Source organism: Pithys albifrons, chromosome 1 (genome assembly GCF_047495875.1).
Source record: "Pithys albifrons albifrons isolate INPA30051 chromosome 1, PitAlb_v1, whole genome shotgun sequence".
Lineage (NCBI taxonomy): Eukaryota > Metazoa > Chordata > Aves > Passeriformes > Thamnophilidae > Pithys > Pithys albifrons.
The window spans coordinates 66,174,710-66,189,801 of NC_092458.1; the positions used below are offsets into that span (position 1 = coordinate 66,174,710).

Consider the following 15,092-nt stretch of genomic DNA (forward strand, 5'->3'; position numbering starts at 1 on the left):
AAAACCAATCTGCATCTGGTTCTTGACTAATGAGGAAGTCTACTAAATTACTTGTCTTAATCTAATTTTGCTCAGATGCAGCAGAAGCCATCTTTAAACCAACTCTAGCAAAGGCCAACCAGATAGATACACCGAAGTGGGGAGCTGTAAGGTACCAATAACTGTGTACAATTATTGGATGCTCCGTTTTCTGGAACAGTGCTGGCAGGAAGGCAGACCTGAAAATCCATGCCTGCACCTTAACTTGTCCCAGACCTGGCGAGGTAATCCCTCAGCCTTTCTGGCCTAAGCCTTGAGCAACACAGTCTTATCAGCCCACAGAAGGACCAGGACAGCTGTGCACAAGCATGGGAGTAGATCTAATGCTTACATGTTTCTTTTATTGATTCTACATTTAACCGCCCTAAGGCCAAAAAAACCCCCCACAAACGAAATTGCTTGTACTGCATAGCACAAGCCTTTACTCTCTGCAAGTCTCAAGTGAAAGTTCATTTTAGAAGCTTCACTTAAGTGAAACAAGTTTAAATATAAAATCAAATAAAACCACCAGTTAAGTGTCTTCCACTGTTATCTTAACATTTCTAATTTGCTGCAATGTTTTGCACGTAAAAGCACTATGAAATTTACTGAACAGAAGCTAGAGGCTTGGCCCACATGGATAGGGAATTTGTAGCAGCTATAAAAGCCCACTGAAAAGCACAAGAGATGTCTGCAGTTATGGAAAGAGGTTTATAGCAACTTTTCTGCTAAAATTATCTGCAACAGAACACTAAGTGCACTTAGAAATTTAACCAAGTCATTAAAACCTGCTGAATACTATTTCAAACTCCCCACATCTGACAAGAGCAGACATTTTTTGAACCACAGAGGGTTTTTTGTAATATGTCACATTAGCTGCCTTGCAGGATTCATATTTAAATACGCACATGTATGACATCAGAAAGAATTGTTACAACTCTGAATTTAATAAATAAAAAAATTAAGCACACAAAAACCCTTTCAGTGGTCTGCTTCTTTAAAAAGCGTATTTAGTATAATTTCTCATTCTCCCTTAATTAAGATCTGATTTTTGTAAACATAAAATTATTTATTTGTACCACTCTCCCTTCATGTTCTCACTGCAGCAGATTTATTAGGTACTTTCATAACTAGGCCCTCCATTCTTTCTTTTTACTAAAATACCTAGATCTAGGAGCGCTTTCAGATTATGTTTAGAAATAAATTTTGAAACATCTCTTTTAACTCCAGTAGAACTTGCTTCTACTTTCAGAAACCAGAATATCCTCTCAGGGACACACATGAAAAAATCTAGACCTTTAACTCTATTCTTACAGCAATACTTCCAATTCTACACAAAAACTTAATTGCTCACTCATAAACAACTGTCAAGAGGGGAATATAATGTATGTATCAGGATTTCATTGGTAGTGCAGAAGTTAAAGGTCCTTAAAGATAATGCAATAAAAAGAAACAACACTGTTTGCGTCACGGGTAAGAGATGCTTGATTTATGATTAAATATATTTTGGAACACAACAGTATTTATAGCAAAGTTTTATTGAATAGTTTAAAAAGTGTAAGGAAATTTTCATGAACAAAGAGTTACTCAATGGCAAATACCTTCCTTTCCCTCTTAAGGTCTTCTGCAAGAACATCCATTAAATGCATTAACCTACAGTAGTCAGTTTTCAAATGCATGGGTGTTTTTTGATTTCCTGTGTACATATATAGCATTTCCGTATTTAAGAAGCTATTGTCCTGAGCAGTGTATGAAGAGACATTTAAACTACCTTGTTACAGGACATTTACATGATTGACAACAAGCACAGAACAATTCATAGACTTTAAACATTTAATGTGCCTTTTCATCAAGGAAGGCAAATGATAACTGTAGGACTGCTTAACACTGTGAGTGTCAATTTAGTATTGTGTACTTAGATCTGCAGTAGAAAGACACACACAAAACCTTTTAGTGAAGTATATTTTGTTACAACAAACCGAGCTTGTACTCCATCATCATGTGTGGTTCTCCCATAACCTCACTCTGTGAAGGATCTGGAAAAAGAAAAGTTGACAGCATGAGGCTTTTACCAAGCTACAGAGACCTACAATAACTATGAATATAAACTTCTGTTTTTCATTTTAATGCTTAGTGCAAGTTTCTTAACCGATTTTTGACAGTGTTGCATAATGCAGCTCTGTAACTCAGAAATCTCTACCCAAAGCATAGATCAGATTACAAATACATGTATCATCATAAGGACACACACACACTTCAGTTAAAACCAACCAGTTCCACATGAGCACAGACTCCCATAGCCTGAATCTCAAGGCTGATTTAGTTCTGTGTTTAAGAGAACTCACATCTGACAGAAGTTTTTCTCTATATTTGCCTTACACCACTTTCCAATACAACTTCTTTGTACCATAAAAGCTCAGATTCCTCCCTTCTGTTAGCTGGGATATACTCATGGTCTCTCTTCTCCACTCAGCTGCCTAATTTCACAGAAATTCTACGTCCTTGACTATTTCTGAGATTCCCTCCATTCTGTACAGTACAACTGACATTAGCCACTGTACTCCAAGGTTATCAAGGAATGTGCAGAGGACAAGACAGACCAATACTGACAGCATGAACTTCATTTCCATACAAAATATTAAAATTTGAAGAATCTAAAAATGAAAAAAAAGGCCAGAAGACAGGTTGTGACTGTACTTTGGAAGAAACACACCTTCCTTTATAGGTTTATCAGTGTTTTCCTTCCATAAATAAGACATGTTAATGCCTCTGTTTCCTCCAGAGACAACAAAAATACTTGCTGTGAGAATGGTAAAAAACCAACTTCCTAAAAGTTATTTTCAACATTGCTGTACCCACACTGAACCACAGTAGCCTAGGATTCCTTCCCTTGTTCCCTGTAAATTCATCTCAGAATTTCACCTTGTGCCTCTAGATTCCCAGTTACTTCTCCATTATTTCCAGTTTCTTATCTTCCCAACTATTTCTATTCTCCAGTCCCACCTCAAAATACTCTCTCTTTCTGTGTCCTTAAGTACCAGCTAGAAAGAAAAAAAATTGTTTAAACCTGCTTTTTCCAGTTTATTTTTTTCCACATGCAGTGAGCAGACCACCACACACCTGCAACCCATACATAGGGTTAATCTGAGCAAGCCTTCCCCCCCCCTTACAGATTAGTTCTGTATCCTCTGGCCTTTTTTTCTCTTTAATTACAGAACTGATACAACCTTTGCATCTTTGTAACCTCTGCTCCTCAAAATCTGCACAAGTAGTTAAATGTTTCTGAGGAAACAAGTATACAAAGTAAGTGCACAATTTTCTACTGATTTATAAACCAAGACTACAAGCAAATACTGGATTACTCAATATTTCAAGGTAATTTCCACAGAACTAGCAGCTGAACCACATTTATTTCTCCTTCTCCAGTGAGTGCTTCTTTGCTTTTAGGAATTGACTCTGTTCTTTGTATTTTGTAAGTTAAATTCTCTTGTTCTGTAAAGGCAACGAACTGCACAGCTCCCAAATTTTTAAATGTTTCCATAACACTAAATCCAGAATGTATTTACCATTAAGGATATCCTCAAAACCAATGCATCCATCATTTCCCCTCAAAGTATCCAGTGCCATGTTTGAACTGTGAAGAAAAGGGAGACGCTGGACCTGTAAAAAGAGTTCAAGCAGAAGTTCAAGTTTCTGCAAGTCTGAAATTGAAAGCATGCATACTTGGATTTCTCAGTCTGAAGTGACCGAGAAAAATCAACATGCAAGGTCAGTCCTTACTTTAAAAACAATGCTGAAATAAGAGAACTACTGGCCTGTGCAAGTAGTAAAACCTACCTAACACCACCATCTTCTATTGTTTCTGTTTGAAAAGAACAGTCTTTCAATAGATTTTAACTTTCACTGCAGTATAGCTACTACAGCAAATACTGCACTTAGAAGTACTTTCTTTCTCCTCCATAAAACTATAAAGCTCCTACCACATAAAGCTAGAGAGACTCACTGCAACAAACACATCCACACTCGGGAGGTCATTACTGGGCAATTGGTGTATACTGCAGAGTTTGGAAACTACATTCTAAGTCTCCTGCATCTCTGACAGAAGTCAGGAATCTAAGTGAAAGAGCTATATTGATTTTGACATTTAAATATAATCCTCTTTGCAATTAATTAAATAATAAACCATTAATTATTTCTCTGATCCCCACCAATTCTTAGGCTTCAAGTCCACTCCCAGTTACTTTCAACAGTTTTCTGTACACTTCACCCACAGTATAACCAAAAACATTTCAAGTGGTACACACAGCATTTAGAATCTAAATATTCTGAGAATGGCACATCTGTACTTACAATGGAGTAGAGATACTTCAGTTACACCATGAACATACTTTACAATCATAACATTATCCTATCTCTACACACAAGTAAGTCCAAAATTTGCACAATCACTACTGATAGAATTTTCAGAATTATTCAGCAAACATCTTAAAAAAACAACATTAAATCACAAGAGTACTCATATACCCAATATGAATCTGGAAGCGAAAAGCCTTCTGATCACTTTATTTTCTCCACCCATACCCCAAAAATATCTGTGGAGACACACTAGCAGGCTGTCCTCACCTCCCTTGTTCTCTACAATGTGCTAACCTAAGTAAACATTTTTTCCTGACAAGAGAGGACAGCTGAGATCAAGTGATGTTTTCGTATGTCCTGTCTGACTTTCAGATCTTCAGGACCAGTAACCTCTGCCAAGTTTAATGCAGCTCACTGGAGTTCAGTAGCACCTGATCACTGCAAGGGAGTATGAAATTGCTCTAACTCACTGGGAAACCAACTCTTAACAACTTGAAAACCTTCAACAAGCCAAAAACGTTTCCTAGGACAAATGAGCTTTCCGTGTTTCCTAAGGGACAAAGTCAGCCTCTCTCCAGCCACTCTCCATCCTATGAGAAAAGGAGGAAGGGGAGACAAACTCAGCTTCTCAATTCAGAGTTAAAACCTTTGAACTCAACTCCCTGTACACCTCCCTTGATACTACAACAAAGGCTGTGGAACAATAAGCACACAGCAAATTCTCTATTTCAGCTTTCACAATACCTCTATATCCACTCCCAAATCACTCCCTACTTCAGACCTCTAAGTCCCTTTTCATTACAGGTGCAGAGATCCTTTCTCATGAAGGTCATACGTTTCCACAAAGGAGAATTTTAGGAATTAATACTCAATTCCTCCTGCTTTTCTCTGAAGGCTGACAGGAAGTTAGTCCACAGAAAAGCTGGAGCAGTTACCACTTCACCAAATAATCAGTAAAAGAACAGCATGTGAAAGGTTTTAGCATACTGCCTCTTCCAAAAACTAATAATTGCAGTGTTTGGTTAGTTGGTTTTAATAAAAGCAGTCCAGTGAATTAATTTCTTTTGGAAACATCAGATATCTCAAAGAAAGATGTCTCTATGAAAGCATGTTCCAAAATAAACATTTGTCAAGTGCTTTAAGTTATACCAGTTGGATAAAAATGCCTACCTGTTTCACTGCTCTGAATTCCATCTGCAGCTTTAAAGGTGCATGGATTCCTTGAATATTCCTCAGCGTGGCAAAGTTTGTTTTATCTTGGTTTAACTGGAACTATCACAAACAACATTGATTTTTATTTTAAAAAAAGTTACTTTCAAGTACAGCCATAGAATGAGTTTTGTGACATCCTACTTAAATGAATCTGTTTACTAAGTTTGCATGTAAAAAATTCAGTAATACCATCATATGTGCCTCAAATGTACAAGAAAGATAGTGATGCAATAAGATTTGTTTTAAAAAACTGAAATTGCTTTTTGCTGGATTTAATTCCAAATTAACAGTTATTAGTTAAAATAAAAATTCTTATATAAAAATAGTTACTACAATTTTTTTGTTATTTTTTTATAATCAGGACATGTAACACCACCAAGTGGTACAGTTTTGCACTACTGTACTACAATATTTCCCAGATTAATAGGAAGCTAAGTCTGGTTTAAAGATCACAAACTTAAAAGCCACAATTGATGTCATTCTTAGCCATCAAATACTACTTGAAAACACTTGATATACTTCTTTTCTGATCAAGTAGGAAGACAGAGCATCACTTATACCCTGTATGAGTCTGAAAAGCAAATGAAAGCTCATAATTTTACCAACTGTTCTAAAATTGATGAGTAAGACAATCTATTTAGTAGAGGGGTCTCTTAAAGAGAAAGTGCTCGCTCATGAATATTGAAGTTCACAAAAGTAAGTTATATTTCATTAAACTTAAGCTTGAATAATCCAAAAAACATAAATCTCTTATTCTGAAACCTGTATTCAATCATCATGACAAAAGCCTACTAGTCTGAGAATATCAACCCATACATGAGAGGGGATCTCAAAAACCAACAGGAAAATGCAAAACAAAGGCATAATAAAGATTTTTTTCATACCAACATATATGGAATGCTTTTCAAAAGTTAGCAGAAAATACTGTTTGTATCCCCCATCCCAAAATTCTAACTCTGTTCACATTATTTTTCCATTTCTTTTATTCTGTAACGGTAAGGATCTCTGGATAGCAGAAACATTTGCTGTCTACTAGTGCTACCTGAATAACCTTTGTAAAATTTATGGTACTAAAAACAACCATAACTCTCTTAGGCTAAGGAAAGTCTTCTTCCATTCAAATATACACGAAAATAATTCTTAGATAAATTGGCCATAAGCTTACAGAAAAACTAACCAAACAAAATGTGCGAAAAACGATTTAGAAGATCCATATACTTCTTAGAGGATCACATGGCCTGTTTTAAGTATTTCTGTGAATTTGTCTCTAGCATGTGATCTTTTAATTATGTAGGTTCTATACAGCAAGAACAGTTAAAAACTAGTCACAGCAGTCAGTTTAAAAAAAACCCAAACAACTGGCAAACAGCTCTGACAAGGCAACACTAAGACTGGTTAAAATTAGAATGTATGACACATTAGAGTCAGACCTTGTCATGCTGCTTAACTTAGCAATTTGAAACATTAGATCCAAATAATGTCTTTGCTTCAGGACATTTTGATACATTGGATACATCATACCTTCTGTGCAAACAAAAGAGGCACTAGAGACCACCTCCAGTTCAATCACATGTCAGGGCTGTCAAGTTCTCTCCCTTTACCTTCCACAGACCACTCATAATGGCCCACAAGTGATGACTAAGCCAGACAAGATTGCACACACTTATGACAAGCTGGATGTGTAAAATGTTTCGATGGGATTAAGCAATTTATTGAAAAATATATATGTATTCACAGACTGAAAGTCTGAAAATAAAGATATATGGTAAACCTCTGGGAGGATCAGCCTTCCAGAGCACTCAGGTGGGCCTCTCACCTCCCTGCAGAGACTGCATACTTGGTAACTTTTAGATGACTAAACCTTAGGGCACAAATCCCTACTTGGAAGCCTGTTTATATACTTGGAAAGAGTCCTAAGTAGGAGGTTAACAATAAATACCTTTGCCAAAAATGTTATTTGTATAAAAAATATGTGAATATTTTGAATATCTTTATTCTGTTAAAGACAAGACCCTGCTTATTACTTGTTACTGCACAAAGCAGTCCAGGTAACTGCATTTTTAACTGAGCTTTGTAGTTAGCCTAGAGTGAAGGTGGCGACATTTGATGTTATACTTACATTCTTCTCTGTCAACTCCAGAGGGTGACTGGGCAGCAATTCACTTTTCACACTTGTAAAACTAGAAAAAGAAGTAAAAAAACCCCTTCAAATTAATTGGAGTGTTTGTTTAAATTGCATTCCAAAACTAACCTCAGATACAAACATCACTCCACAGAGACAAATAATTAGCACAGTTGGAACCACAAGAAAAAAAACACCAACTTAATGCTGAAGCACCAAATAAGACCTGTAACTACAGCATCACCTGAAGAAAAATAATTTAAATTCCAAGCACTCTTTTTCCTTTGCGCTTGACAAAACAGAATGACAGTGTTTCTTCCTTGATTCTATTCAGAAATAGATAAAAATTTTTAAAAATTAAAACATAATGCATTTAATTATTTCCAAGCTACATTGTCTCTTAAGGTCTCCAACCTTTTGCAATGGGATATTGTACATATCTTCCCCACTATTTAGCTGTATTACCAGCATTTTAAACTCCATGAACTTATTTTATATTCATTATCCAAGATACAAATAATGAATCTACACCGTTTTCCCTCACGTAAAATGGCAAACCACAAGCCCACTCTTTTTACTGTGTTACTTTTACTTTTTGTACCAACGTTGAAATTAAAACATTGACCACCGAAATTAAAACATGACTTACAAACATGTATATTAAAATTAGCAGATATTTCACAATTATTAATACACTTCATCGTCTCTTTTGTAAAGAGCGGCATCACAGAGGTAAAAGTCTGCTATAGGGGAGCCCCTTATACCGAGCTGGGTTGTGGACAAACAGTCAGAAGAGCTCAGGCACAGCAGACATCAGAAGGCTTCATCAGAAGGCTCACAACTTAGGGAGTTTATTCAAGATAGATTAACAGACAGCTCTTCACAGCACATAATAGAAGAAGTTAGTTCCTACAAGTTCCTATGACAACTGTAGATCTACCTCTCACGCAGTAATAACCACACCTTTTATGCACTCTCACATCCAACATGCTACCACAGAATTGGTTAACCAATTCACCTTACATACACCACAGCCTCTCACTGGTCACAAGCCACCACACATACTCCAGGTAGCTCTGATGTCTTTAAGGTAGAACTTCAAACAGCTTTCCTTAAGGGATACACTTACACTCACCCCTACAGTCTGCCAATGTTACCTACCACTTGAAAGGAGATTCCACAGAAAATCTATGCCTGAAAGAGAATTTGATCAAATATGTGCACTTTAAGCTTCAACTTTTGTGACACACCTTCCAAGAAACTTCTTTAAAAAGTCAACATTAAGATATACCTTCTTCCTGTGTCTGAGGTGTAACATTGTCTATGACACAAATCAAAACACAAATGTAACGCATACCCTCTGCGCAGAAGATCATGACCTTCAAATGGCCCAGAAGCTGAAAATTCAGTAAATGGGATACTATCCTTCAACAGAGAAGCAGTGCCTCTGGGATTCTGGAACAACAAAAAAGCAAGGATTACTTTAATAGAACCAGACCCCTTCTGTATGGGCCATTAGGCCAGGCAAATGAAAAAAGTGGTCAAAGACTCCTTAAAGTTCTCCTGGAAGGCCCAGACTACAATAAATTAGAATTCTTTCAGAGAGTCTGATAAGAGTTAAAGATCCTGATAACACATTTTTTTGATTTGGCTGAAACAGATAAAACTTGCAATTACCCCTTGTTCATTCCCACCCTGTGCTACAGGGATGGAAAGGAAGATGGTAGGTCCTAAAAGTTGACAGGACAGAAAAGAACATGTCTGAACATTCCCTTGTGTACTGCAATATGACATAGTCAAATAAGATAAAACTGATTATAGCCACGGTTTGAGGCTGTCATAAAGAGGACAAGGTGTACTTAAGCATTCTAGTATGCCAGCTAACTGGAGGAACAAAGGAAAAGTAGCAATTTACAGCAGAACACCAGAAGTCCACAGACATACTAAGCAAAGCCATGTTAACCCAGACCACCACAATTTTATAAAAGTAATTTTAGGTTTGTTCATACAAATTCTCCACCAACAGTCAATCTAGAATAAATTGTGGAAGGTGACAGTAATCAGCTGTTCAGTGTAGGAGTTACCTCTGGCAGCACTGTCAGATCCAAGAGAAAGCTCAGGCTTACAGTTAAGGTCTTTCGCACTACCATGTTAATCTTCAATAACAAAAGAGCTATAAGACAGCCCTAAAATACCTGTTGTTACAAGTATATAAAGCATCTACAATTAGCGCGCTCAATACTAACCAGACCTTTCTGAGACTGCTGTAAGTGAAAGCATTAAAGAGACACAGTACCTAGGGGGGGGTGACAAGAGGGAACATCAACGGTAAAGTCAAACGCAAGGAGAAAACCAGTAAACACACCCCAAAACACTGTTGAGACACAGCAGCGCCCGGCCCGCCTTAGGTGGTCCCACCACTGCTGCCCACCGCGGTGAGCCGAGGCGGGGGCTCCCTGCCCCGGGCTGCGGCAGGCTGGGCACCCCTGGGGACCGCGGGGGCTTCCCGTCCCGCCCCGCTCCCAGGAGAAGGGCTTTATCCACTGCCGCCAGACGCCCTCCGCGCCCAGGAGGAAGCCCGCCATGGCCACGCCGGACCCCCATGACTCAGCACTGCCCCGCCGCCACCGGCAACACCGACACAGGAGAAGGAGGGCAGGGGCGGGGCAGCCGAGTCCGAAGCGATGCGGTGCGGTGCGGTCCGGCCCGGTGCGCCCCGCTCCAGGGCCAGGGCTAGGCCAGGGCCCTGCTCCCGCCCAGCACAGCCGCCACCCGCCCGCACTCACCATCTTGAGCCCCCAACACGCTCCGCCACTTCCGCCTCCGCCGCCCGCCCACTTCCGCCCCGCCCCCGGCGCGTGCCGTCACCGCGCGGGGCGGGAGGGACCGGGAGGCGATTCGGAGGGGATCGGGAGGGGGCCGGGAAGGACCAGGGTTGGGGCCTCAAAGGGGCCGGGGAGGGCCGGGGTCCCAGCTCTGGGACCTCTTTGGCTCGGGGTTTCAGAATGAACGGACTGCTCACAGCATCAGTTCAGGTTAGAGAAGTTCTCTGGGATCATCGAGCCCAATCTACGACCAAACACTGCCGTGCCACCTGGCACTGAGCGCCACATCCAGGCTTTCCTTAAACACTGCAAGGACGGTGACTCCCCGCCGGGCAGCCCGTTCCAGTGTTTAATCGCCCTTTCCGTAAAAAGATTCCTCCTAGTGTCCAACCAGAACCTCCCCTGGCACGGCTTGAGGTCATTTTCTCTCGTCATGTTACTCGCACCCTCGGAGAGGAGACCCCTCCTTTCAGGTAGTTGTAGAGAGTGACGAGATCACCCCTGAGCCTCTTCTCCAGGACAAAACTCCAGGCTGTTCCCAACTGCCACCAAACTCAGCTGTCTCACCACCGCCCTGGCCCCAGGCAGGAGCTGGAGTTACTGACATGGTGCCATGGTAGGCCAAGGTGGCCATGGCGTTGTGTCTGGTGTGGAGAGCTTTCCTTAGTCAAACCCATCCTCTTCCACTTGGCCACAGACGGCAAAATCTGCTTGGGTGACTGCAACAGCATCACTGCTGACAGCCTGAGGGAGTAAAACCATGCAGCAATGCTTCCAGAGGTAAACATGGTCTCAGGCGCTGGATGGGCTGTGGATCCTCCCTGGGCAGCGCTGTGTGAGCATGAGGTGTTGGGGTGCACTGCCCTGGCACAGAGCTGAGGCAGTCCTGGAACCCTTGGTCTTCTGCCAGCAACCAACACTGATGGACGTGCAGCAGGTTAATCTTTGGAAATGAGTTTTGAGAATGAGGGATAAAAGCTGCTGTGTTAGTAGGCAGGTATTAATAGTCACTAACATAATTAGTATGAACTTGCCCTTAAAGAACTTTGGAAGACTTTCTGCTGATCAGGTGATTTCAACCCACAGATTTCAGTGCATAGCTCCAGATGTGTATCTGGGATATCAATTTATGTATTTCTTCTACGACCTGTAGTTAATTCAACCCTTTGAGACTTTGCCCCAAATTAGCCTGGTGTTACAAATTTTGCATGAGGCAATTAAACTCCACATATTGCACTGAAATGTAGTATTTAAATAGGAATTTTATATATGTTTTAGGGGCACTTAGATTTGGGGGGGAAAAAAGTCTGAAAAATTTATACACTTTATACTTTGTTTTCCTCTTTCTTGGGTAAAATCCGTCCACATCTTAAAAAAAAACACATTCTCAACCAAAGTTCTGTCCCTTTGTATTTAGGTCTTAGGTTTAAAGCAAAATCTTCAAAAGAAAGAAAAGAGAATAGAGGACTAGGTCTTTTTAAATCATTTTTAGGAAAATGAGTACCACAAAGGTTTCTCTGATCTTGTAATTATAATGGGTATTTGGTTATTGTGGTGCTGGATTCATCATTATAGAATAGATGTGAATACAAAAAACAAATCAAGTTCCTGTTTAACAGCAGCATACAGAAAAAGCTAGGTTTGTCACTAAATGTATTTATTTATTGACTGAGTTTGTTGATCAGGATATGACTGTAGAGATGAAACATCTAACTTTCAAAGTCATTCTTGCAGGACACAGACAGGATGCAATCACTCCGTGTACATTTTTGACATCACTGCGATCCACAGTCTAGGCTGCATAACATAAAAGAACATACATTGCAAGAAAGAACTGGTTTTCCTTTAAAGGCTTTCACACTAGGGAAAACTTCCAGACATAAACACAAATCGCACACATATTTTTCTCATCAGATTACCAAGTATTTCGAATTGGAGCAAGGATTGATTTCTTTCACAACCAACTTTGTTTTAATGACCTTACAGTAAACATCTCAGCAGTAGGTGATTGGATTCCTCTCTGCAGCCCCACTGCAAGTTAATATGAGTTACATGAACAGTTGTCAGGCTGACCAAACCTTTGATCAGACATGAGAGCCCATGGTGAGCAATATGCCCTTCAACTGCTCAGAAGCAGAGGGCATGGCTGCCCTCAGTGTTGCAGGTGATTTCAAGGCTGCCACAGCACCGGACTCACCAGAGTGAAGACAAGAGTCCACAGGCAATGCGCCAGGCACAGCAGCCCCAGCATACGGCACCCCGCAGGAAGTGCTGCTGCCTGAAGTCTGCCTGAAGGCATCTTCCAGGCCGATGGAAACAGCATAGAAAGTGAGATGTAGTGACTGCAATTGCTAAAGAGGCCGTTCTTGCTTGTTGACATTCTTTAAAGAGTATGTGGACGCTCTGAATTTAGTGTGGAAATAACTACTGCTCCTCTAAAATGGTTAATTCTGTAAATATAGGATGATGAATTTCATGTGTTGCCTTTAAAGATAACCTCCCAATTACTATTTTTTTAGGAATTTTTTTCGTTATTTTATGTAGAGAAGGTTTGAAATGTATGACTGTTTCAAATATTTTCTGGATGTTTTGTACTGCAACATTTTTGGAATGTGAAGTCTGGTCTTTTTGGTTTAGCTGGGGGACTTCACTGAGGTTCCAAACAATCCTTAGACTATGGATCCTTTTATCTTTTAGAAATGAGGAAAGTGTTTACTCTATTTTTAAAAACTGTATTCTTTCAAGTGCTCTCTTAGTAGTTAAATTGGTATTGGCAAACAAAAAACCTCATTAAACAAACTTTTAGAAAGCCTGACTTATAGTAAATTCCTATTTCAGTTACTCAGATCTCTCTTGCCTGGAAATCAGCATGGCATTATTTAATGAGAGGTCTGTACATTTACCACTGAAGCCTCTGGAAGGGATGTACCCAACTGATTTAAAACTTGTCCCGACAGAGGCACAGCATGGCTGGTGGGACAAAGACTGCCCCATATAAGCCACTTCTGCCTATGGAAGAGGAGATCTACGAAGCCAGCTTTCTTCTGGGATCTGTACTGCTGTGTTAAAACAGAGCTCTGTTATGTATAGAGAAATGAAAGATAGAAATACCTATTGATTTACACCATCAGTCCCATTTAATAGTAGCAAAGGGAGTATGTTCTCCAAGGAAACTTGCCTTCATATTCATGTTTTTTAGTATTGATGCAGCTTTGTCAGTTTTCAAGATATAGTTCCTTTGACATATCAATGGGCAATCTGTTCTGAGTACGTGAACCTCTATCAGAAGAAAACCTTTATCCTGTGGGACTGGGAAACTCTTTCACTAGTTTCTGTCAACAGTCAGTTATAACTTGTTAAAGTGAAAGTACTTTTTATTTGTTTTTAATCAAATAAAATAAACACATTTTCTCTGATCTTTAGAAGTCCTTTCTTGTTAACTTGCTTTATACTTTTATGTTTTGGCATTCATTGTAAATCTAATTATTTAAAAAGTTATTTTGTTTTACAGTATTAAACCTTTTCTGAATTTAAGATAAACAGGGACATATTTTGTTAAAGATTAAAAATAAATTTCACACAAAACTGCAAAATGTAGCAAAGATAATAACATGTAGGCGTCAGAGTGTTCCAAAACAAGACTCTCTAGGGGCTCTTCTGAACACACGGCTACGTTAAAACCATGTTCTGAAAAGGCTCAGGAAACCCCTGACTCTAACCCACCCTTTCCTGAAGCTGGTGAAAGTATTTAGAAAAAAAGTTACTGTTTCAGGAAGACTAAAAAAAAAAAAAGAATCCCACATATTACCAAAGCAGATTGTTTTTTCCTGTTTGTTTACCAGCAAGCTCTACAGTTCATAGCATTTTCTTGAATCAAAATATCCCCATCATTCAAAAGCAGCAAACAGTCCAATAGATGACCAAAAAGAGTATATTGGTATTTCTCTATGAAATGTAAACTTCTTTAACGTGCCATAGCTTCTGGTGGGGGAATAATACTAACAATCCCTCATTTCATTATTTGATTTATAAGTCATTAGACAATTTTAAGTAAAAAGATGATATATCTGTAGAAGTGTCTTTAGATCCTTTTTTGTTAAGCCAAACAAGGGATGATGGTTGTTTTTTAATCCGAGTGATGTGCTTGGATTAAAAATAAGTCCTTGTTGTCTTGAAATTACTTCTTTTGTAGCTTGTCAGTACTTTTCTAAGTCTAGGGCTATTTCATTTGTACTAATCCGTTGTTTGCGAATCCGGACTTCTCTGTGCCTACTCGGAAAAGCAGGAGGCTGCACTGGGAGATCCGATCACTAGGGGATGCTCAATATCCAAACACCCCGCTCCTGCCTTCCTCGGCCCTCGCCTGCCGCCTCTGCTCGCCCTCGCTCAGATGCGCGTGGCTAGTTGGGAGTACTTTTTCTCTTCACTCGTAGTGCAGTGAGAACTAAGAAAAAAGAAGGTCGAAAGATAAAAGGCAAAGTATATGCAACAGCTGAGACTACTTGGGCAGTACTTAGTGGAATGCTGGTAGGCCTATTTCCCTGCTAATGGAAGAATCA

General features: G+C 39.6%; 1 protein-coding gene across 1 annotated transcript; it reads right to left on the bottom strand.

Annotated features, from left to right (window-relative positions):
* Positions 1 to 1,837: 1,837 nt before the first annotated feature.
* POMP (proteasome maturation protein) lies at positions 1,838 to 10,553 on the bottom strand. Its single transcript, XM_071553286.1, has 6 exons — positions 10,495 to 10,553; positions 9,066 to 9,163; positions 7,706 to 7,766; positions 5,545 to 5,646; positions 3,585 to 3,678; positions 1,838 to 2,054 (listed from the first exon to the last, which is right to left on the bottom strand). The coding sequence occupies exons 1-6, from the start codon at positions 10,495 to 10,497 to the stop codon at positions 1,987 to 1,989; spliced, it is 426 nt and encodes a 141-aa protein (XP_071409387.1). The 5' UTR covers positions 10,498 to 10,553; the 3' UTR covers positions 1,838 to 1,986.
* Between the last annotated feature and the right edge of the window lie 4,539 nt (positions 10,554 to 15,092).

Coding starts and splice junctions, on each gene's coding strand:
- POMP (XM_071553286.1), bottom strand. Junction 7,767..9,065: donor CATGATCTTCTGCGCAGAGG/GTATGCGTTACA, acceptor TTCTTTTTCTAG/TTTTACAAGTGTGAAAAGTG. Junction 2,055..3,584: donor TTTTGAGGATATCCTTAATG/GTAAATACATTC, acceptor TTCTTTTTCCAG/ATCCTTCACAGAGTGAGGTT.